The sequence below is a fragment of the Acinonyx jubatus genome, chromosome E1 (genome assembly GCF_027475565.1).
Source record: "Acinonyx jubatus isolate Ajub_Pintada_27869175 chromosome E1, VMU_Ajub_asm_v1.0, whole genome shotgun sequence".
NCBI lineage: Eukaryota > Metazoa > Chordata > Mammalia > Carnivora > Felidae > Acinonyx > Acinonyx jubatus.
The window spans coordinates 5,653,375-5,675,716 of record NC_069397.1 but is presented as its reverse complement, the minus strand read 5'-3'; the positions used below and the strand labels follow the sequence as shown (position 1 = coordinate 5,675,716).

Here is a 22,342-nt window from a genome sequence, read left to right as displayed (position 1 = left end):
CCTGAGGAAGCAGCTAAGAGAATAGATATTATAGCATCGATATCATTGAGCCACGGATTTCGCATTAGTAACTGCCTACCTCAAGACTTCTTGCTGGTGAAAAACAAATTCTGTCCACGTCACTGCCGTCAGATTTTCTGCTGCGTGGCAAAGGCATTGCTGACATGGTGTCTCACTGGATGGGGAGGGTTAAATGCACTAAAGGGGCGGGACCCTGAGCCCAATGTTTGGCACAGTACAGACAGCACATAAAGCACGTGTTGCCTCCACGGGTGAGTCATGGGAATGCCTTGAAACACAACCCCATTTGTACTTGAGAGTACTGGGCCTGCATTGAGAACCATAGTTGGTGGAGACCCCAGAGCTGGAAGAAATGAGACACAAGAGGTGCAGGGTTTATCAAGCAGCTGTGTCCTCTACAAAAGAACATCTGATTTTGAGAAACGGGGCGTTTGCTGGGCTAGCCGGATCCGTCAACTGTAAAATATCCCCCTGCAGACCTCCATGAATTGACCTGCAGGGCGGGGTTACTTCCCATTTGAACGTCAGAACCTTTCTTACCAAAACATTGTTTTTGTTTTAAAAACTTTTTAATGTTTTTATTTATTTTTGAGAGAGAGAAAGAGAGAGACACAGACAGACAGATGAGTGGGGGAGGGGCAGAGAGGGAGACACAGAATCTGAAACAGGCTCCAGGCTCCAAGCCGTCAGCACAGAGCCCGATGCGGGGCTCGAACTCACGGACCGCGAGATCATGACCTGAGCTGAAGTCGGACGCCCAACCGACTGAGCCACCCAGGTGCCCCAACATTATTTTTGTTTTAGTATAGTTGAAGTTCAACCCCCTTTCCAAGCAAAAGGGGTTTACCTGGGTTCCTTATGTTTTGCCAGTGAGGGGTTTTAGAAATGACCGCATAATAGTTATAGATTCTTAAATTCAGGAAGGGTTTTAATATTATTATAGTAACAGCTTCCACTTACTTAAGCATTTACTTTATGGTAGGACTCATTGTGACTTTTTTACATATTTCATCTTGCTATTCAAAAATGAAAAGAATGAACTATTGAAACACTCAACAACAGGGACAAATCTCAAAATCATGCCGAGCGAAAAAAGCCAGAAAGAAAGAGAAAGAAAGAAAGAAAGAAAGAAAGAAAGAAAGAAAGAAAGAAAGAAAGAAAGAAAGGAAGGAAGGAAGGAAGGAAGGAAGGAAGGAAGGAAGGAAGGAAGAAAAAGAAAGGGAAAAAAAGCATGTATTGTGTGATTCCATCACAGGCAATTCTAGGAAATATGAACTAACTGACTGCGATAGAAACTGGTCAGTGGTTGCCTTGGCATGGGCAGGATGGAAAGGGAGGGAGGGAGGGATTGCCCAAGAACACCAGAAACTTCCAGAGGTGATGGATATGCTCATTATTTCAACCATAGTCATGGTGTTGGGGGTGTGTAAGTATCTCAAAACTTCTCAAACTGTATACTTTAGTATTATTTTTAAATGTCTGTTTTTGAGAGAGGGAGAGTGAGTGTGCGAGCACGAGAGGGACAGAGAGAGGGAGACAATCCCAAGCAGACTCTGTGCGGTCAGCACAGAGCCCGATGCAGGGCTTGAACCCACGGACCGTGAGCTCATGACCTGAGCCGAAATCAAGAGTCGGAGGCTTAACTGACTGAGCCACTGAGGCGCCCCTCAAATTGTTATACTTTAATATGTGCCATATGTGTTATATGTCAATTATAACCCAACAATGCATTTTTAAAGAGAAAATGGCCAAAAAAAAAATTATACCGCCTTTAGTAGGAATGTGGATAAACGGGCTGTGGTTTATTCCTACAATGGAATTCTGTGCAGCAGTGAAAACCAATGAAATAGATCTACATGCATCAAAACGGATAATGATTAAAAAAGTAAGTTCTCAAAGGAACTTCCAGTATGATCACATATTTAAAATGTAAATACAACACAACATTGTGTATTTTTATGGGTACATGTATATATTAAAATTGTAAGTCTGCATCTTTTCGTGTGTCTGTTGGCCATCTGGATGTCTTTGGAAAAATGTCTATTCGTGTCTTCTGCCCACTTTGTACTGGATTATTTGGTTTTTTTTTTAGGTGTTGAGTTCTATAAGTTCTTTAAATATTTTGGACCCCAACCCTTTATTGGATATGTCCTTTGCAAATACCTTCTCCAATTCAGTAGGCTGCCTTTTAGTTTTGTTGATTGTTTCCTTTGCTGTGCAGAAGATTTTTACTTTGATGAAGTCCCAATAGGTTATTTTTACTTTTGTTTCCCTTGCCTCAGGAGACGCATCTAGAAAGAATTTGCTATGGCCGACGTCAAAGAGGTTACTGTCTGTGTTCTCCCCCAGGATTTTGATGGTTTTGGGTCTCACACTTGGGTCTTTAATCCATTTTGCGAAACATCACGGGTCACCAGGGAAACACAAACCAAAACCACAGTATCGCCTCACACCTGTCAGAAGGGCTAACATCAACAACACAAGAAACAACAGGTGTTTATGGGATGCGGACACAGGGAACCCTCTTGCACTGTTGGTGCGAATGCAAAATGGTGCAGCCACCCTGGAAAACGGTATGGAGGTGCCTCAGAAAGTTAAAGGCAGAAATATCCTACGATCTAGCAACCGCACTACTAGGTATTTATCTGAAGAATACAAAAAGTATTAATTCAAAGGGATACATGCAGCCCAATGTTTATAGCAGCACTATCTACACAGTAGCTACACTGTGGAAACAGCCCAAGTGTCCATGGAGGGACGAATGGATACAGAGGCAGTATATATACACAATGGAGTATCACTCAGCCATAAAAAAGAGTGAAATGTTGCCACTTGCAACAACATGGATGGAACCAGGTAGCATGATGCTAAACGAGGTAGGTCGGAGAAAGACAAACACCATCTGGTTTCACGCACAGGTGGAATTTAAGAAACAAAGCAAGGGAGCCAAGGGGGAAAGGAGGAGACACAAACCAAGAAATAGACTCTTAACCGCAGAGAACAAACCGAGGGTCACCAGGCGGGAGGAGGTGGGGGATGGGGGGAAAGAGGAGGTGGGGATTAAGGAGGGCACTTGTATTGAGCACCGGGTGTTGTATGGAAGAGTAGAATCACCCTATCGGACGCTTGGAACTATTATTATACCGCGTGTTGGCTGGAACTTAAAAACCTAAGAGAAGGTGTAGATTCAGAATGATACACATCAACTTTAGTACTTGGTCGATGAGGGGCAGGAAGGCGGGTGGGGGTGGTGTGCTGGCTGTACTTACCGCTAAGATTCCTAGCAAAATGACACAATTTTAACATCTGTGAAATCTGGGTGGTGGGTACCTGGGCATCTGTTACATTATTTTCTGTCCTTGCCTGCAGGCTTGAGTTATTTCATAATTTCTAAAAAGTTTACACAATTCTCCAGTGCTCCTTCTTAGCGTCTAGTTCTCCTTGACAGGGGCACCTGCTGTTATCAGTTGTGTGTACTTCTTGAAATATTCTAAGTGTATATAAGCATAGGTATGTGAGTGTATATATATATATGTATACTTTCATATCTTTTTAATTAAAAATTTTTTTATATTAATTTTCAATTTTTTTTTTAACATTTATTCATTACTGAGAGATAGAGACAGAACATGAGCAAGGGAGGGGTGGAGAGAGGAGAAGACACAGAATCCGAAGCAGGTTCCAGGCTCTGAGCTGTGAGCACAGAGCCTGATGCGGGGCTCGAACTCACAAACCTTGAGACCATGACCTGAGCTGAAGTCGGACGCCCAACCGACTGAGCCACCAGGCACCCCAGTTTGTTTATTTTGAGGGAGACAGAGACAGTGTGAGTACAGGAGGGGCAGAGAGAGAGAGAGAGAAAATCCCAAGCAGGCTTTGCATTATGAGTGCAGAGCCTGATGTGGGGCTTGAACTCATGAAACTGAGATCGTGACCTGAGCTAAAATTGAGAGTCGGACACTTAACTTTGAGCCGCCCATGTTTATTTATTTTTGAGAGAGAGAGAGAGAGAGAGAGAGAGAGAGAGAGAGGGAGAATATGAACTAGCAGGGAAGGGGCAGAGAGAGAGAAGGACACAGAATCCGAAGCAGGCTCCAGGTTCTGAGCTGTCAGCATAGAGCCCAACACGGGGCTCAAACTCACGAACCATGAGATCATGACCTGAGCCAAAGTTGGACGCTTGATCGACTGAACCACCCAGGCGCCCCAGTATACACCTCTTTTTAAACAAGACACATTTTGGAGCGTGATCTACCCTGTTCCGTATCTTCCTTTTCCCGTTCAACAAAGCTTTGGAAGTACTTCCAACCCCGTTCATACAGAAACGTCCTCACGTGTCATAATGATGCTCAGCACTCCATCTCGTGGATAATTAGGCTACTTCCCACATCAGTACAGGAGGGGCAGAGAGAGAGAGAAAATCCCAAGCAGGCTTTGCATTATGAGTGCAGAGCCTGATGTGGGGCTTGATGTGTGTTTATAACGGGTCTGAAGTGGCCCCACACACATCTTGCACACCTGTCTGGGTGTACTACCTGCCCCGGGAAGCAGACCATACACCACAGCACACTGGACCGGTTCGTAATGACGCAGGCTCTTAGGCACAAAAGGCGACAGAGGCACTCGGCTGCAGAAAGAGCGTTGGGCTCAGGATGTGCGTGGGAGAATCTGCCTCTTGTCCGAGACCGGGGTAGCTGCCCTTTGAGAATCTCCTTTTTTGAAATGTTCTCTGCCCTCTGGGATACCAGGTTCCTGGCTCCCCTGTTCCTAAGCGTCATCAGCTTAGGAGAGGCGGGAGAAGACTATTGCTTCTAACACGTTTTAGGCTGAGAGGCCAAATAAACAAAGTTGTTTGGACTGTGGCCAACAGAAAGAGGCATGAAGCTCCACGTAAGGGAATTCAGCATTTTCTTTTTTTTTCCAGAGTCATGGGTATGAGCTCTTCTGCGTGGACTTTGTGGCCTTAATGCTGCTCCTCTTGGGCTCTGGGTTAGTCCCAAGTTCCTGGCTGCTTCTGGACAGCAGAAGCTTCACCCACCTCTAGTGCGGAGGATGGAAGGGACCAAGAGGCCACTAGGGAGCTAAGGGGACACAGGAGTGTTGTGTCCAGCTGCAGTGACGGCCGGTGTTATCCTGGCCCCATCTGACAGCAGGCTGACTCTTCTGAATAATTCTCTGTGTTTCACCAGGACAGGAGGAGAAAATCCTACAGGTTGGGGACCCAGGAGAAGACGGAGAGGTCCGGGCGAGAGGACCCGGGAGAAGAGTGAACAGCTCGTCTCCCTTTCCTTGGTTATGAATTTTTACTCTTTAAAGTGTTTGCTTACATGCAGAAACCTGACAATAGGATTCTAGGGAACAACTCCTCCAGAATACTCGAATGATACCACGAACGGTAATAGTAATAACAGCAAATATTTATTACAGTTTTTGTGCTATTTTCCTACCAGGGAGGCAATGTAACCTTGTTGTTAAGGGCAAGGCTCTGGGGGCACCTGGGTGGCTAGGTTGGTTGAACTTTTGACTTTGAGTCAGGTCATGATCTCACGGTTCATGAGTTAGAGCTCTGTGTCGGGGTCCTCAATCACAGCATGGAGCCTGCTTGGGATTGTCTCTCTCCCTCTCTCTCTGCCCCTCCCGGGCACCTTCTCTGTCTCAAAAACAAATAAATAACAACAAAAAAAGAGCACAGACTCTGTCTGGGTTCAAACCCTGGCTCCATCATCGGTCTCGGCATGGCCTCGGAGAGCTTATTTAACTCCTCTGCCTTGACTTTCTCATCTACAACACAGGGACGATACAAGGACTTACTTTATGGGGCTGTAAATGATGAAATGATTTAAAAACATGTCAACTTCCGGGGCACCTGGGTGGCTCAGTCGGTTAACTGCCTGGCTGTTGGTTTCGGCTCAGGTCACGATCTCACGGCTCGTGAGTTCGAGCCCCGTGTCAGGCTCCACACAGACAGTGTGGAGCCTGCTTGGGATTCTCTCTCTTTCACTCTCTCTCTGCCCCTCCCCTGCTTGTATGCGCGAGCTCTCTCTCAAAAATAAATCAACTTTAGGGGCGCCTGGGTGGCTCAGTCGGTTGAGCGTCCGACTTCAGCCAGGTCACTGTCTCGCGGTCCGGGAGTTCGAGCCCCGCGTCAGGCTCTGGGCTGATGGCTCAGAGCCTGGAGCCTGTTTCCGATTCTGTGTCTCCCTCTCTCTGCCCCTCCCCCGTTCATGCTCTGTCTCTCTCTGTCTCAAAAATAAATAAATGTTAAAAAAAAATTAAAAAAAATAAATCAACTTTAAAAAAAATTATGCAAAATAAATAAATAAAAACAGGTCAACTTCCAATCTCAGGTTGGCACCTGACATATACTTGATGAATGTTTGATAAATGTCACTTGTCGATATTAGCCTACTGATCATAGATTTAAGAATCAGAGCAAATGGGCAGAGCTCATAATCTGGTCAGTCACCGGACTCCAGGCTTGCAAATAAGGGCAGGTATATTCTCCCAGGAACAAACGGGGTCAACAAGTGAGCCAGACAGGCACGTGAAGTCCGCTTACGACCACCGCCGGGCATTAACGTGGCAATGTCAGGCCACGATGTAAGGCCACAACACAGCATACCATGATGGTGGCCGAGGTCTCACAGAAGAGAGATGAAGCGAGTGAGAGCTCATGGTTAACACTGAGGGAATTCTGCAAGCTGGATTATTAAGCACAGCCGTTATTTAAGCAATAAATTAGATAATGAGGCACCTGGGTGGCTCAGTCAGTTGAACGTCTGACTCTTGATTTTTGGCTCAGGTCATGATCCCAGGGTCATGGGATTGAGCCCTGTGTTGGGCTCCATGCTGAGCACAAAGCCTGCTTGAGATTCTCTCTCTCTCTCTCTCTCTCTCTCTCTCTCTCTCTCTCCCTCCCTCCCTCCCTCCCTCTGACCCTCTCCCCTGTTCGTGTGCACACACTCTCTAATAAAAAAAAAAAATATAAATTAGGGGTGCCTGGGTGGCTCAGTTGGTTGAGCGTCCGACTTCAGCTCAGGCCGTGATCTCACAGTCCGGTCTGTGAGTTCGAGCACTGCATCGAGCTCTGTGATGACAGCTCGGAGCCTGGACCCTGCTTTGGATTTTTCTGTGTCTCCCTCCCCTCTCTGTCCCTCCTCCACTCGCACTCTGTTTCTCTGTCTCTGTGTCTCAAAAATTAAAAAAAAAAAAAAACATTAAAAAATAAATAAGCTTACAACTAATTAAATTGTATTACAAAAAAACAAAGGTGGGGATATTCAAAACTCATCATATCTGAATGATTGTTACCCACTCTGCCTGGGAAGTGGAAATACCATGGAGGGTCACCACCACAAAGGTGGGAGTATTTCCACCACAGAAACAGATAGGTTTGTCTGGGTGCTTGTGCAGTTTTCACAAGGTGCTGGAGAAAAAAGCGTTAATCGTGCAGATGAAACTTCAAAGCGCATCACGCCCGCAGCCATTTACAGGGACGAGAGCAACAAAGAAAACCCAAGTGTTCTTTGGCTGTTCAAAGACGCTCACGTCACCGACCCACTAGTGAATCTGTGCCACGAGCCTTCCTCATTTCGTGTTGTCTTACTTGTTCAGGTTCACGTGGGCACTAGGGTCGCGACGGACCCTGGGCAGCATTCATGAACCCAGCAGGGGGTGGAGCCCCGAGGCTCGCTTGACAAAGAGGCGGAGGAGGGCCTGTCACCGAGGGGTGACAGGTGCAGGCGTGCGGGTGCCTAACTGCTCTGAGAGGCAGGGAGCAGACACTGGTGCCCCCGACAGCACGCGGAGCTGGCTGGGCCCCGGGCCTCGGAAGACCCGGCGGGATGGTCAGGAGGAAGGAGGGAGGCGAGCTGTTCTCCATGTGGGAGCTGTGGACGCGGAACCCCGCCAAGTCCACACTGGCTGACTCTGGGGATCCCGCTGGGAGGGGCCACGGAAGCACTGGGTGAGTGAAACGGGTCCAGGCTGGGCAAGAGGTGGTCAGAGTAAAGCCTGGTTTGCAAGTCTGCTGGCCTGGATGTCGGACAGGGAGAGTGTTGGGCTCGTCCTCGTGTACTGAGGGACGGCCTGCAACTGGCCAGTGTGCAAACAGCCCAGTGCGTGGCATTCCACGTGCGGGCGTGCACCGGGGTCTCACGTGGGAAGCACGGCCCAGTTACGGCATCAGGGGGAAGAGCTGGGTTCTCCCCAGCCTTGCCACCGCCCTCCTCTGGTCAGGAGCTTGGCTCGGGGGCTTCGTCAAAAGGAAGCTTCTTCCAGGGTTCATGTGATGAGTGTTTCTCTATACGAGGAGACCCTGCTGTAAGTGAGGGTCAAGGAGAAAGTGCCTCTGGCGAGGGGGACGTTCCTGCAGCGAGCCTCTGACCCTGAAGCCACACCTGGAGGACCCGTGCCCACTCGGCAGCCCGGCGTGTCAGCTCCCGGTGAGAAGCACGTTCTACGTGCTCAGAAGCCCGGATGTGCTATGCCAGCCTTGCTGCTTAACGGGGACCTTGGGCAATCGCGTGCTTCTACCCGCGCCTCAGTTTCCCCATCTAGGAGATACAGGGAGGTGAGACGGGAAGGAAATGCTCTCTAGAGACACTTCCCGTGCCAGCAGTCTACAAGCCTACGGAAATGCTTCTGCGTGTGCCCACTTTCTTTGGCGTTAAGGTGCTGAACCTCTCTGTGTTCGACTCCCGGCACGGGAGGAATGTAGGAGACGGGGGGGGGGCAAGGGGGAACCCCAACAGGTGCCTGATGCTTTGCCCCGGCTCCATGTCGGGGCACGTGGCCACTCAGACGCCCCCACACCACCCTCCATGCGCTCCGGCCCTCACCTTGCAGCATCGCCGACGTGGTATAGTAGTTGAACGGCACGTTTTGCACCAGGTACTCCTCGGTGTCGAGGCTGGCCAGCTTGGTTCCCACCAGGACCGACTTGCCGACCCCCGCGGTCCCCACCAGCATGACTGGCCGCCGCCGCTCCAGGAGCCGCTCCAGGAAGTAGCACACTCGGACGGTCTCGCCCGTGGGCACCAGGCAAGCCTGCGGGGAGGACACGATGGGCAGGCTCGTGGGAGAAACAGATGCGGGGCGGAACGTTCCGGAACATTTCAGAAGAGGGTCTCCCCCTGGCAAGGGGGCGCTGGCTCACTACCTGGGGCAGGGGCGCCTTCCTTCGCATGCACGCTAACACCACTCCGGGAGTTCATTCTCGGGGTGGAGAGATCCCCTCCCTCCTCGGCCAGCTCCATCTGCCTCCCTGTGGCCTCTCTAACGCGCTTTAGAACCTTCTGCCCCCGGGATGCCGCTGGAGTCTGCGAATCAAGTTAGCTAGTGTTTGCGGGGTTTCTGTGGCTTCCCTGCACCGAGAGTCTCCTCTCGAAAAGCACATCGCTGGGCATGACTGGTTGCCAGCAAGGTTAAAACACTTGAGGGCCAATAACGGGCTGTGACGAGGACCGCTACGGATCCTTGGCACAAGCAGACATCCTTGGTCACTCGGCCACACTCACCTGCAGAGGCATCTCGGGGTCGAATTCAAACTGGGGGATGAGCTTGGACCAGGGCTCGAATTTCTTGGTCTCCGGGTCTATGTAGTAGTCAAAGACGGTTCCCTGGGAGGGAAACTTGACTGTCTTGAAATGCGCGAGCCACCACTTGCTGAACTCTTCCCGGTGGTCCGCAAGCTGCCAGAACAAAGCGGGTCAGGAGGCGAGGCTCTCCAGAGCTTGCGAAGCCTGGACAGACTGCCCAGCCGTCGGGCAGAAGGTCGGGGCCATGAAAGGCTTTGCAGACCTGCCCGATGGAGTGGCTTCTCCAGGAAGGATGCTGCTTCCCTGAGGATCAGCCCTGACGAGGCGCATCAGTGCGGGGACACGAGTGCCACCGCTTGACCGTGGGGCTGAGTCCCCCTGGCACTGTGCATCGGGGTGTGAGAACACTGAAAAGAGTGGGGTCCCATGACCGCAAGATGAAAAGACAGATCGACCCCCTTCCTCCCAGACCGCAGAGACCCAGCAACTCCAGGGTGGCGGTTAGGGACGGAACGGATAAAAATGGAGGCTGTTGGCACCTGGGGGGTGCAGGGTGGTGGCGTGAGAAGAGCCTCACCTCCTTCTGTGCCTCAGTGTCAGCTGTGAAATGAGCACCCCAGAAAAGAGAACTTCCAAGGACTCTGAAGGTCTTCCTTCAAGAACTAAAAAATTTTTTTTTTAAGTTTATTTCTTTTGAGAGAGACAGGGACAGTGCAAGTGGGGGAGGGGCAGAGAGAGAGAGAGAGAGACAGACAGACAGAAACAGAATCCCAAGCAGGATCCGCTAGCCAGCGCAGTGCCTGATGCGGGGCTTGAACTCACGAAACCACGAGATCGTGACCTGAGTCGAAATCAAGAGTCGGATGCTTAACTGACTGAGCCACCCAGGTGCCCCAAGAGCTAAAATTTCTAAAACATAAGAGCAGCAGAGACAAAGCTAAACTGGTCTTTCTGACGGAAGGAATAGGTAGAGACACATGATTCACATGCACGCGTGTTAGATCACGAGCCCCTCAGGGCTGCGCGCCTGGTGTACTCAAATTATCTTACTATAGGGGTGCCTGGGTGGCTCAGTCGGTTGAGCGTCCGACTTCGGCTCAGGTCATGATCTTGCGGTTGATGAGTTCGAGCCCCGCGTCAGGTTCCATGCTGACAGCTCAGAGCCTGGAGCCTGCTTCCAAGTCTGTGTCTCCCTCTCTCTCTGACCCTCCCCTGCTCATACTCTGTCTCTGTCTCAAAAATAAATAAACATTAAAAAAAATTTTTTTTAATTATCTTACTATGTCCAAGCCAAAACATGCCAGACACGGGCACATGCATGCACACGCCCAGGCACGCACCCCATAACATACCCGTGACTACTGGCAATAAGCCCATTCTTTGAGAATACAGACCTAGGAAAAATCTCCAAAAAGGAAACCTAAAAAGAGACCCAGACTGGACATTTTAGGGAAATGTTCCCGGAGGGCGGGACAGACGAGGATGCTGGGCACATGGGCAGTGATTCTGGGCTTGCGGCCATTGGGGCAGCTCCCTTTGTTGCCTACTGGGTAAGTAGGACTGAATTCTCTTGCTTTGGAATGAGAACGGAAACAAGTCCCGATACAGACGGACAGATCTGTGTGTTCTTATTCTGACACGAATTCAGACAAAGGGGGTGCAGGACCTTCTCAGTAATGTGCTCTGCGACCGGAAGCCTTGGAGGAAAAAACCTATTTTTGACTCATGGACACAATCCTTCAAGATTTTCAACGTCCCTTAAAAATCGGATTGTAGATTTACATGGAAAAACCAAGGCGAAGGTCACCTTTAGAAGAAAACAGGTTGCCGACTAATCTTTGACAAAGCAGGAAAGAATATCCAATGGAAAGAAGACAGTCTCTTTAACAAATGGTGCTGGCAGAACTGGACAGCAACATGCAGAAGGTTGAAACTAGACCACTTTCTCACACCATTCACAAAAATAAACCGAAAATGGATAAAGGACCTGAATGTGAGACAGGAAACCATCAAAACCCTAGAGGAGAAAACAGGAAAAGACCTCTCTGACCTCAGCCGCAGCAATTTCTTACTTGACACATGCCCAAAGGCAAGGGAATTAAAAGCAAAAATGAACTGTTGGAACCTCATGAAGATAAAAACTTCTGCACTGCAAAGGAAACAATCAACAAAACTAAAAGGCAACCGACGGAATGGGAAAAGGTATTTGCAAATGACATATTGGACAAAGGGCTAGTATCCAAAATCTATAAAGAGCTCACCAAGCTTCACACCCGAAAAACAAATAATCCGATGACGAAATGGGCAGAAAACATGAATAGACGCTTCTCTAAAGAAGACATCCAGATGGCCAACAGGCACATGAGCAGATGCTCAACATCGCTCCTCATCAGGGAAATACAAATCAAAACCACACTCAGATATCACCTCATGCTGGTCAGAGTGGCCAAAATGAACAAATCAGGAGACTATAGATGCTGGCGAGGATGTGGAGAAACGGGAACCCTCTTGCACTGTTGGTGGGAATGCAAACTGGTGCAGCTGCTCTGGAAAACAGTGTGGAGGTTCCTCAAAAAATTAAAAATAGACCTACCCTATGACCCAGCAGTAGCACTGCTAGGAATTTACCCACGGGATACAGGATGCTGATGTATAGGGGCACTTGTACCCCAATGTTTATAGCAGTGCTTTCAACAATAGCCAAATTATGGAAAGAGCCTAAATGTCCATCAACTGATGAATGGATAAAGAAATTATGGTTTATATACACAATGGAATACTATGTGGCAATGAGAAAGAATGAAATGTGGCCCTTTGTAGCAACGTGGATGGAACTGGAGAGTGTGATGCTAAGTGAAATAAGCCATACAGAGACAGACAGATACCATGTTTTCACTCTTACGTGGATCCTGAGAAACTTAAGAGAAACCCATGGGGGAGGGGAAGGGAAAAAAAAAGAGGTTAGAGTGGGAGAGAGCCAAAGTATAAGAGACTCTTAAAAACTGAGAACAAACTGAGGGTTGATGGGGGGTGGGAGGGAGGGGACGGTGGGTGATGGGCATTGAGGAGGGCACCTGTTGGGATGAGCACTGGCTGTTGTATGGAAACCAATTTGACAATAAATTTCATATATTTAAAAAAATAGAGAAAAAAATAAAAAATCTGAAATAAAAAAAAATAAAATAAAATTCACTCTAATAAGGAAAAAAAGAAAAGAAAACAGGTTGGGTGCGTCTTCTCCTTCCACCACCAAGGCCACTTGGAGCTCCGTGGCCAGTTAACGGCCACGCCGTGGGCTGGGCCACACCAACATCGCCTCATCCCTGTAACCCAGCACTTGGCCTCACCTCCACCATAATTGGATGCTAAACACAAGGTCACCTCTGCTGAGCCATCCAACAGCTCTTTCTCAGTTCAGCTCTCTGGGTGTCTCTGCAGCAGTGACCTTAAGGAAGAGGTCGTGACCTTCAGAAATCCCCATCGCCTTTGGATCTGGACAGTCCTGTGGTCCCCCCTCCCTTTCTGTCCTCTGAGCTTGAGGACACTAAGGTGCACCCGTACACCATAGAAGACCTTGGGCTGTAACATCACCTCATCTGATCCTTGCTGCGCTCCCAGGAAGCCTGGCGAGGGCAAATTACTCCTATTTTACATATGAAAAGACCACAACTCAGAAGGCTCCACTTCCAAAGCACAGGGTGCCCAACCCAGGCTTCCGGTCTCCAGAGCACGTGCTCTCCAAGAGGTCATTTGCTTCTGAGAGGCCACTACCCATGATCCCCTGCAAAGTCCTTTAGGGAGAACCTCCTTTAGCACCAAGTTCTTTTGCTTTTGCAGCTGGCACTCAGGTATGGGCTGCGTGCTGAATTCGCGCTTTGCTTTAATGACAGCTTTTCAAACATTAAGCACCACTGGTGTTCCTGACGTGAATTCTTTGGCCAACTTCCTATCTTGCTATTTACAGCGCTATTTTTGGTGTTTGGCTTGAATGCAGGTTGGGTAGGGGTCTTGGGCATTCCCTGCTGCTAAAAGCTTTCTCCTGTGTCCTTTCCCCATGTGCGAGCATGGCCACCTACAGTTCCAAGTGCTCCGGGACACCTGGGAGGACGCTTTCTCCTGGGCTTTTTAAAAAGAGTTGAGTGGATTGAAAATGTATTCGGACACAGAAAAATTGACCAGGAGTCTTCATCCTGACTGCCCTCCCCACCCCCCCGGCACTGCCTACTAAGCACTGAAACGGGGGAGAAGCCCGACAGTGGTTGCTGTCTGACATTTCAAAAGCTGAAAGGTCAGGGTGTGCATTTGATGGAAAGAAGTGACCTACGCCTTCTGGATCTCTGGACTTGGTGAGGTCTCACCCATCCTGCCGGAGTCCTTGCCTCCAAGAAGCAGTCCACGGAGAAGCTCCGAGGACTGCAGGAGGCAGTGTGAGATTCTCAGACGCCCAATTCCCAGTTTCAGGCATTGTCCTGCCCTGGGGAATTCCCCCTTTCCCACCAGGATCTGGAGAGGGGAGGGAGAAAGGCCCACGTCCCAGGAGCTTGGGAGAGCTGTTTTCTGAATGTGGACCACAAAAGAGCATGCTAGGGAGCCGAGGGAGGTAGGGTGGATGCTAGCAGCCAGGGTCTGTGAAAACGGAAGAGAAACTAGTTGTTAGTTCTAAATTAATTGTTGGGGCGCCTGGGTGGCTCAGTCGGTTAAGCGTCCGACTCCTGGTCTCGGCTCAGGTCATGATCTCATGGTTCGTGAGATCGAGCCCCACGTCGGGCTCTGTGCTGACAGCATCGAGCCTGCTTGGGATTCTCTCTCTCTCTCTCTCTCTCTCTCTCTCCCTCTCTTTCTGCCTTTCCCCCCTTTGAAATAAATAAATAAGCATTTAAAAAATAAATTCATTGCAAATTCTCCCAGCTCGCCGCCATTTTGGATTCTAGAACATGGCTTTGCCCTGGGAGACTGACGCTTTTTACCTCTCTCCTCGGAAGAGCCCCACATCAATCCAGACTGGAAAGAGTAAATCATAACTCTCCACCCACCGTGGGTCTGTTTGACCCCTTGCTGTGAGGGGGGCACCAAACACTTGCTATGAAACTGAATATTCACGGTGCGAGAATATGAATAATAAGCACATAATGTGTGCCAGCACGATGTAACCCAAAGAGCTCTGCACATATCTGTGTCGGACGATCAGAACAGTATCCTTTCCTTGACTCCTCATGACCACCCTAGATGCTGTGCACCGCTGTCCTCACCCCTGCCTCTGTACACACGTGAGCAGCAAGGTAGAGAGAGGTGAAGCCATTTGTCCAAAGCCCCCCAGTATCAAGTGGCAAAGTTACAATTCGAAAGCAGAGTCCGTGTCAGAAGCCCCTATATGACCCTGCCTGATTCCTAGAGTCGGCTGTAAAGGACTGGGTTGCCCAACCTTGGAAGTGAGGTTTCTAGATAGAGAACTTTTCATTTGGAAGAAACTAAGCCAACAAAATGTCTGGGGATATAGGAAGGGTTAAAGAGTAGGACGCCACTGGGGCGCCTGGGTGGCTCAGTCGGTTAAGCAACTGACCTCGGCTCAGGTCATGGTGTCACAGTTTGTGGGTTCGAGCCCCGCGTCGGGCTCTGTGCTGACAGCTCGGAGCCTGGAGCCTGCTTGGGATTTTGTGTCTTCCTCTCTTTCTGCCCCTTCCCTGCTTGCACTCTGTCTCTCAAAAATAAAAAAACACTTAATTTTTTCTTTTTAAAAAGAATAGGATGCCAAGATACCCCAAGCCAACATCCCTTCCCCTAAACATGAGGCTACAGGGAGCCAGAACCATGAGATAAATACTGATTTGGTTTCCTACCCCTAGATGTCAATTAACCTTTGGTCCAAGCTTCTGTGGACAGCGCTGGCTAACACTCTGGCCGGGGACGGAGTTGTACGTGCTTGTCCTGGAACGCTAAAGGGATTCCTCCCTCTCAAGCCTCTACAGCACAGCATCGTTCCGTCTATAAAACACATCCCCTTGCAAAGTAGCATACCTATACCGCCAGTTGTTCCAAAACACCACGGCTCTCCACGACATCGGATGCACCACCAACCCAAAAGGCAAGAGCTCAAAACCTAGCCCGATCTCATGTGTCTCGCTCCAAGGGGCCCTTCTGTGGGGGCCGACGTCTCTGGCAGAGCGACGGATAGATAACAAAATAGCCTGATGCTTTCAGATTGATTCTGACATTCCGCGGTCCTGTTTTCCGCATCTTTGCTGGAACGCTGGTTTTGGCGACGGCGGACTTGCACGTGGGCGTCAAGCCCGGCATCTCCTCTTACCTGATCTTGGGCCATTGCTCCGCCGAAAGCCCAGATGGCGGCAAACACGAAATAGAGCTCGTAGGTTTCCTTGGGGCAGTCTGCAGGGATGTCCTCTGTGGTCAGGAGACACTCGAGAAGGTAGCACAGCATCTGAACCATGCTCTGCTCTGGGATTGGAATCGTCTTCTTGAATCTGCAGGGACAGACCCAGAGATGCTCTTTGACATCCGGGCTTCTCTCCTAGAGGCTTGCTGGACAGCCTCGGCACCCACTTGCTTTGGGGGCACTCGTGACCCGTCAGGATCCCTGGGATTATGAGGTGCTACCGAAGCCTTTATTCTCACTGCTACTTTTGGGTCAGCTGTCTCAACCAAGAAGGGGCCCGCGGTGCTCCGAGAAGGTACCTTCTCATCACCCTTCCCTCCGATACCCTCCCCCGCTGCTCTTCCCTTCTCTGAACAGTGACCGCCCCCCTCAGTCCTCAGGGAGTGCAGGCCACTGCGACGGAACAAGGAACCATTCTGGTTTCCCCGAGTGTCAAAAGCCCTCCCAGAGTCAGTGCAGTGCTGAGGCTGGTCCTTCCCTGCCTTTGGCTCAGAGAAGTTCCCTCAAATCAAACACACACACTGAAGACATTTCCTCGGGAACCCGAGTCTTACGGGCGGGGAGGCAGAGTGGGCCCAGACAGCTGCTTATTGTAGATACAATCATGGCTTACTTGACGGAGCTCGTCTTCTGAAAATACGCCTCACTCTTCTGTGGCCTAGTTTTTGTACTTAAAAATTTGTTTTGTTTTGTTTTGGTTTTACTGATTCAAGTTTATAGATTTATTGTGTGTGTGTGTGTGTGTGTGTGAGAGAGAGAGAGAGAGAGAGAACAAGCAGGGGAGAGGCAGAGAGCTGGGGACAGTGGATTCGAAGCAGGCTCCGTGCTGACTGTAGAGAGCCCGACGCAGGGCTCAAACTCACAAACCCCGAAGCCGGCCGCTCAACCGACTGAGCCACGCAGGCGCCCCAAGAGTCTGATTTCAAATGTGCCACGTTTAGGGTAACGAGGCCATGCCAGTACCAGCCGTTAAGACCCTTCCTGCCCTTGCTCTCCTCTGTCCCCTTTCGATCTGAGGGGTCAGAAGCTACAGCTGGTGATGGGTGGGGGGCGGGGACCAGAGGAGTAAGGAGAGAAGCTGTCGGGGACTCCCCCACCCTCGCCACTGCAGGTGGACGGCAGGAAGCGGGCCTGAGCGGGGTGGGGGTGGAGGTGGGGAGAGGAGAAGCCTTCCTCGTAAATGGAGTTTGGTTTTTAAAGTTTTTACATGTTCGTGACCGGAAGCAACAACATGCCTTCTTGCAGAATGACCAGAAAAGTCACGAATGTGGCCCCAGATTCCCTCCAGGGGGGGCGGGAGCAGAACCAGCCGCACAAAACGGCTCTGAAGGTGAGGCGGGACACAAAAGCTGCTGTATCATCATCCCTTGTGCGGCCCGCTTGTTCAACGTGAAGACTATCGTGCACACGCCCCACAGCCTGGTGGTATCGGGGCCAACGTTAATCAGCACCCAAGCCGTGGCCGCGTTTCTTCCTCGACGGCCACAGAGTTAGGAGACCGGGTGAGCGGCCTCTGGATGCACAGAATACACTCAGCATCCTCACAGCTTGGTGAAGAGGCTTGTACACATGCTTGTACGCTCGCACACTTGTGCACACACTCATACACACACACACACACACACACACACACACACACACACACAGAGTTTAGCATCTCTTCTTCTAATTGTCCAGAGAGGGAAATGGCCTAACTCTTAGAGACAGGTTGTATCGGGCAAGGGGCGGGGCACGCGGCAGGACAGGGGGCGCGGGGGTCCCTTCCACCTCGGCCCCCACGCCGGCCAGCTCTGCTCCACCCCGGGGCACCACAGGCCAGTGAACCACAGAGTCAGGGGTCGTTCTGAGCAGCGGCCTCATTTCCCGGAAACGCAGTCCTGGCGTTTGTTGACTTGTTGAATGTTCGGGAATGACGGGTCCCTGAGTCACGTCGCCTCCCCGGCACCGACCTCGGATGGCTGGGCTGGGCTCAACTACGAGGCCGGGTGCCTGACACCCAGAAGGACGCGTCCACTGGCAAGAAAGCGGGTTGCAAACCTCGGACCCCCCCCCCCCCCACTCTGCGGACACGTGTAATATTCTCGCTGGAGGCGAGAAAAAACATTAAACAAACATTAAAAAAAATAAAAAAATAAATAAATTGTCACCTTCCGTGTTTCCCGGCCTACCTGGTTCTGAGTGTGTCTAAGCAGGTTGGGAGGTACTTGTCAAACAGGATGGTGAGGTTGGCTCTCTCTGTCTGGACTTCCCTCTTGTCAATCCAGCTACTCACGGGAGGGTTCCAGCCCAGGTCCGTGGGATTGATGTACAGGATTCCTGGGAACGTCAAGAATTTGGTTAAGTTTCCATAAATGCCACTATATTCCTCAGCCCACGGAGTTCCTTTCTCTGTGTAGAAAACGTACAGAGGACTGGACTTCAAAGAAACAGAGGCCTGGCCGAGGTCTGAGAGGGTAAATAGGATTGCTACCCGATGGCCTGAGAAGAACTGAGAGAAAGCAGTGTTGGCAAGGATGACAGGGCCAAGTCCAGGCTCAGGAGGAAACCGGAGCCTGTGGACGTGACCTTATTCAGCAAAAGGGCCTTCCTTTGCACATGTGATTAGGGATCTCCTGACGGGATCATCTTAGATTATGTGCGTGGGACACTGATAAGTGTCCCTATAAGAGACAGAAGAGACAAGACACACACAGAGGAGAAGGCCGCGTGGATATGGAGGTGGGGGTTGGAGTCATGGGGCCGCCAGCCTGAGCGGGAAGAAGCAAGGCAGGTTCTCCCCTAGGGAGGGAATCAGTGTCTGTTGTCTTAGAAGCCATCGGGTTCATGGTGACTTATAACAGCGGCCCTAGGACATGAATATATACAGAGAGAGACTATTCTCCTGCCCACGTTCACAGCCTCAGCATGTGTTCCTGGAAGGAACTGTGGTGTTACGGTAGACGTCAAATCCGCTCTCCTGTGCCCCAGTCTGTGCCCATCAGTTTGGCCGTGGAGCCAGAGGTTAAGTTAAGGTATGAAGTTGTCATTTCTCACCAGGAGGTAGTGAGAACTTCGATGCTGGGTTGTCACCACTGCCGTGGAGGCTAGAACTGGCCTACAAGGAGCCTCGTTCCAGGCACTTCTGTGCAGAGGACAGCTGTCCAGCTCAGGGACCCTTTCCTTCCCATCTCTGAATGAAGAAAATCCCATGGCCCCGGCCTGGGAGCGCCTGGCCACCCTCGTGGACACAGATTTGGGCTGGGAATCAGGCCAGAGTTTCCCATGATGCACGGGCGGCTCCCGCTCGGACCTTCCTTGGGAGACAGCCACATCACACGTGATGCCAGAGGCACCTGTGTTCAAGGGCGCGGCTCTGCAGGTTTTCTCGTTTCCCGGGGGATACCTGCTCTGGAGACCGTTGCTGGGGTGGCCGTGCGCAGGTGGCTGATCTCAAACAGCAGCCTCATTGTGGGACTCAGGGGGATCCTCTCGTTGCTTGCCAGGGTCAGCACCTGGCAACAGGGAGGGACACGCCAAGGTAGGAAGGAGTGAGGACACGTGACCAGCTGGGGTCGGGGGGTGGGGTGGGGGTCTCTGGATTTGGCTGAGTATTCCTGGTAGGGATTAAGGATGATTATTTTCCTCTTTATGGTAAGTATTTTCTAAATTTTCTACAAGAATCCTCTCCCTTTTCCTATTGCCCCCCTGTGACCTCCATCCTTGTGTAAATGCATCCAAAAAAAAAAAAAAATCAGCTCTCTAAAAAGTTTAAATGGATGTCAATGATTTGAATGAGCTAGACCATATGGAATAACAAGGTTATTAAAAGAAAAGAGTTCAGGGGCTCCTGGGTGGCTCAGTTGGTTGAGCGTCTCACTCTTGGTTTCAGTTCAAGTCATGATCTCTCAGTTTTGTGGGTTTGAGCCCCAAATCGGGCTCTGAGCTGAGAGCGTGGAGCCTGCTTGGGATTCTCTCTCTCTCTCTCTCTCTCTCTCTCTCTCTGCCCCTCTCCAGATCATGTGGTCTCTCTCTCAAAATATATAAATAAAATTTTAAAAAATGAAAAGAAAAGAGAAGAGCTTAGGCTTCTTTGAAATTGCCATTTCTTTTAAAGTAGTCCCTCTAGTGAAGGGGGGTGAAGGGTGGGCAAAGGGGGTGAAGGGGAGAGAGATACAGGCTTTCAGCTATGGAACAGGTAAGTCACAGGATGAGAGGCACAGCGCAGGGAATATAGCTAACGCCACTGCGATAGCATCGTATGGTGGTAGTGTTGTCTCTAACGGAGAGGGTTGTCCAGCCACCATGTCATGCACCTGAAACTCACGTAACATCGTGTGTCAACTGCACTACAATAAAAAATAAGTAAAGTAGTTCTTTCGGGCGAGCGCACGTTTAATGGTTCTACAAACGTTGAAACCATCCCAACGCTTCCAACCCTAATGTACCTTCTGAACAAATTCTGGAGCCACCACTTTATTGGTACGAGATTTCCTGGTTTATGAAAAATAAAACATACTCTCCACGGATCAAGGTTTCCCACCATGGAGGATGCCCGACAGGCTCGGAATGTTTCTGACCTTCAGTGTCCGTATTTACGAGAGAGGAAAAACTTAAGAAAGAAGATTCGAATAGATGACTTCCGATTCCTTCCAGCTCTGAGTTTTAAATTAACCTACATGCAGAAGATCGTGAAGACGGTTCCAACAATGCTAAAAACGCAGTGAGCATGTGAGTACGCATACGTCCGGTAGTTATGTGATAAAGCCGTTGACTAACCTTATGGCGGCCATCATTTTTACAATATACACATATTTCAAATCAGCACCTTGCACACTTTAAACTTACACAATGTTCTATGTTGATTAGATCTCAGTAAACCTGGGGAAAATTAAAGAAAAAAAAAAAAAAACAACGCCTGTAGCAATTCCTTACTCGGGGCCAGCCCTTGTGGGGGATCGAGATTTCCAAACGGGCCCGGGGGGGACTGGTTTCCTGGATGATCAGGGATGGCCTGGGCATTTCCTGACGCCTGTGATACCTTGTTATCATCCATGACGGTGTTCAGAGACTCAATCCACATTGGATCTATGTCGCCATCCAGTAAGATCCACTTGGGCCCATCGTGGGAGATGTTGGCAAGCTCCCGCATGATGGAAGAGAAGAGTCCTGAAAGGAAGTACGGACAGCTTACCATCCACCTCATCATCTGTCCTATTTCTCATCAGACAGACTTTCCCTCTTGGCTATAACACCCAGAAGAAGGTGTAAATGGAAGAGACAGGTCAGGACTGGATTTGGATTTTGATCTATGGAAAATCTGATAGTGAGTGCTAAGACGCTCCTTTCTCTGTGCTTCTGTCTGACTTTTAAGAACAAGAGCAAAATGAAAACAAAATCTGATGGTCTGGCTTGGGTGACGAGGGGCCCTAAGAATCACTTCAATAGGCAACTGGGACATGACAGAATTACCTTAAAGCTTTTTAGGTAAGGTTTCATCCTTTGTGATTACAGCCCAGGCTTTGAGAGAAGGGCCAATGGGAATCTAACTGGCATCACACAAAATTTATCTCTTAATTTGTAAAGAATCTATTTTCGTGATATTAAGCTTTCCTAACCAATAACGTGGTATGTGTTTTTCATTTCTTCCAACGTTTCTTCGTGTTCCTTCATAAAGTTTTACAGTATTTTCATTCGATGCACCTCTTTGGCTAAATGTATTCCTAAATAATTCATAGTTTTATTGCTATTGTGAATGGCATTTTTTTTTCTGTATTGCCCTTTTCAGCCAGCACAGAGAAAAGCTATCGAATTCTATGTATTTATTGTATGCTTAGTTACCTTCAGTAAATTTTATTTTTTATTTATTTTTTATTTTTTGAGAGAGAGAGAGAGAGAGAGAGACAGACAGACAGACAGACAGAGCATATGCAGGGGAGGGGCAGAGAGAGAGAGGGAGACACAGAATCCAAAGCAGGCGCCAGGCTCTGAGCCATCAGCACACAGCCCGATGCTGGGCTCGAACCCACAGACTGTGAGATCATGACCTGAGCCGAAGTCGGATGCTTAACTGACTGAGCCACCCAGGCATCCCTTTAGTAAATTTTCATATTAATTTTAGTGGTTCTTTTTTTTCACAATGTCTCCTGAATTTTCTAGGTACAAAGTTGTATAATCAGCAAGATAATTATTTTTTTCCTTTCCTCTAAGTTATACTATCTTTTCCATTTTCTTTTAAAAAAAATTTTTTTTCAACGTTTTTTATTTATTTTTGGGACAGAGAGAGACAGAGCATGAACGGGGGAGGGGCAGAGAGAGAGGGAGACACAGAATCTGAAACAGGCTCCAGGCTCCGAGCCATCAGCCCAGAGCCCAACGCGGGGCTCGAACTCACGGACCGCGAGATCGTGACCTG

At 49.6% G+C, this 22,342-nt stretch overlaps 1 protein-coding gene across 1 annotated transcript in view; it reads right to left on the bottom strand.

Moving 5' to 3' along the window:
• The window catches only part of DNAH9 (dynein axonemal heavy chain 9), a 334,173-nt gene that overhangs the window by 166,023 nt on the left and 145,808 nt on the right, over window positions 1-22,342 (bottom strand). Inside the window, exons 33-38 of the mRNA XM_027047332.2 lie at window positions 20,969-21,096; window positions 19,334-19,442; window positions 18,120-18,267; window positions 15,865-16,039; window positions 9,540-9,713; window positions 8,862-9,069 (exon numbers count right to left, since the gene is read on the bottom strand). Coding sequence (XP_026903133.2) covers window positions 8,862-9,069; window positions 9,540-9,713; window positions 15,865-16,039; window positions 18,120-18,267; window positions 19,334-19,442; window positions 20,969-21,096 — 942 coding nt within the window. The remainder of the gene's footprint in view (window positions 1-8,861; window positions 9,070-9,539; window positions 9,714-15,864; window positions 16,040-18,119; window positions 18,268-19,333; window positions 19,443-20,968; window positions 21,097-22,342) is intronic.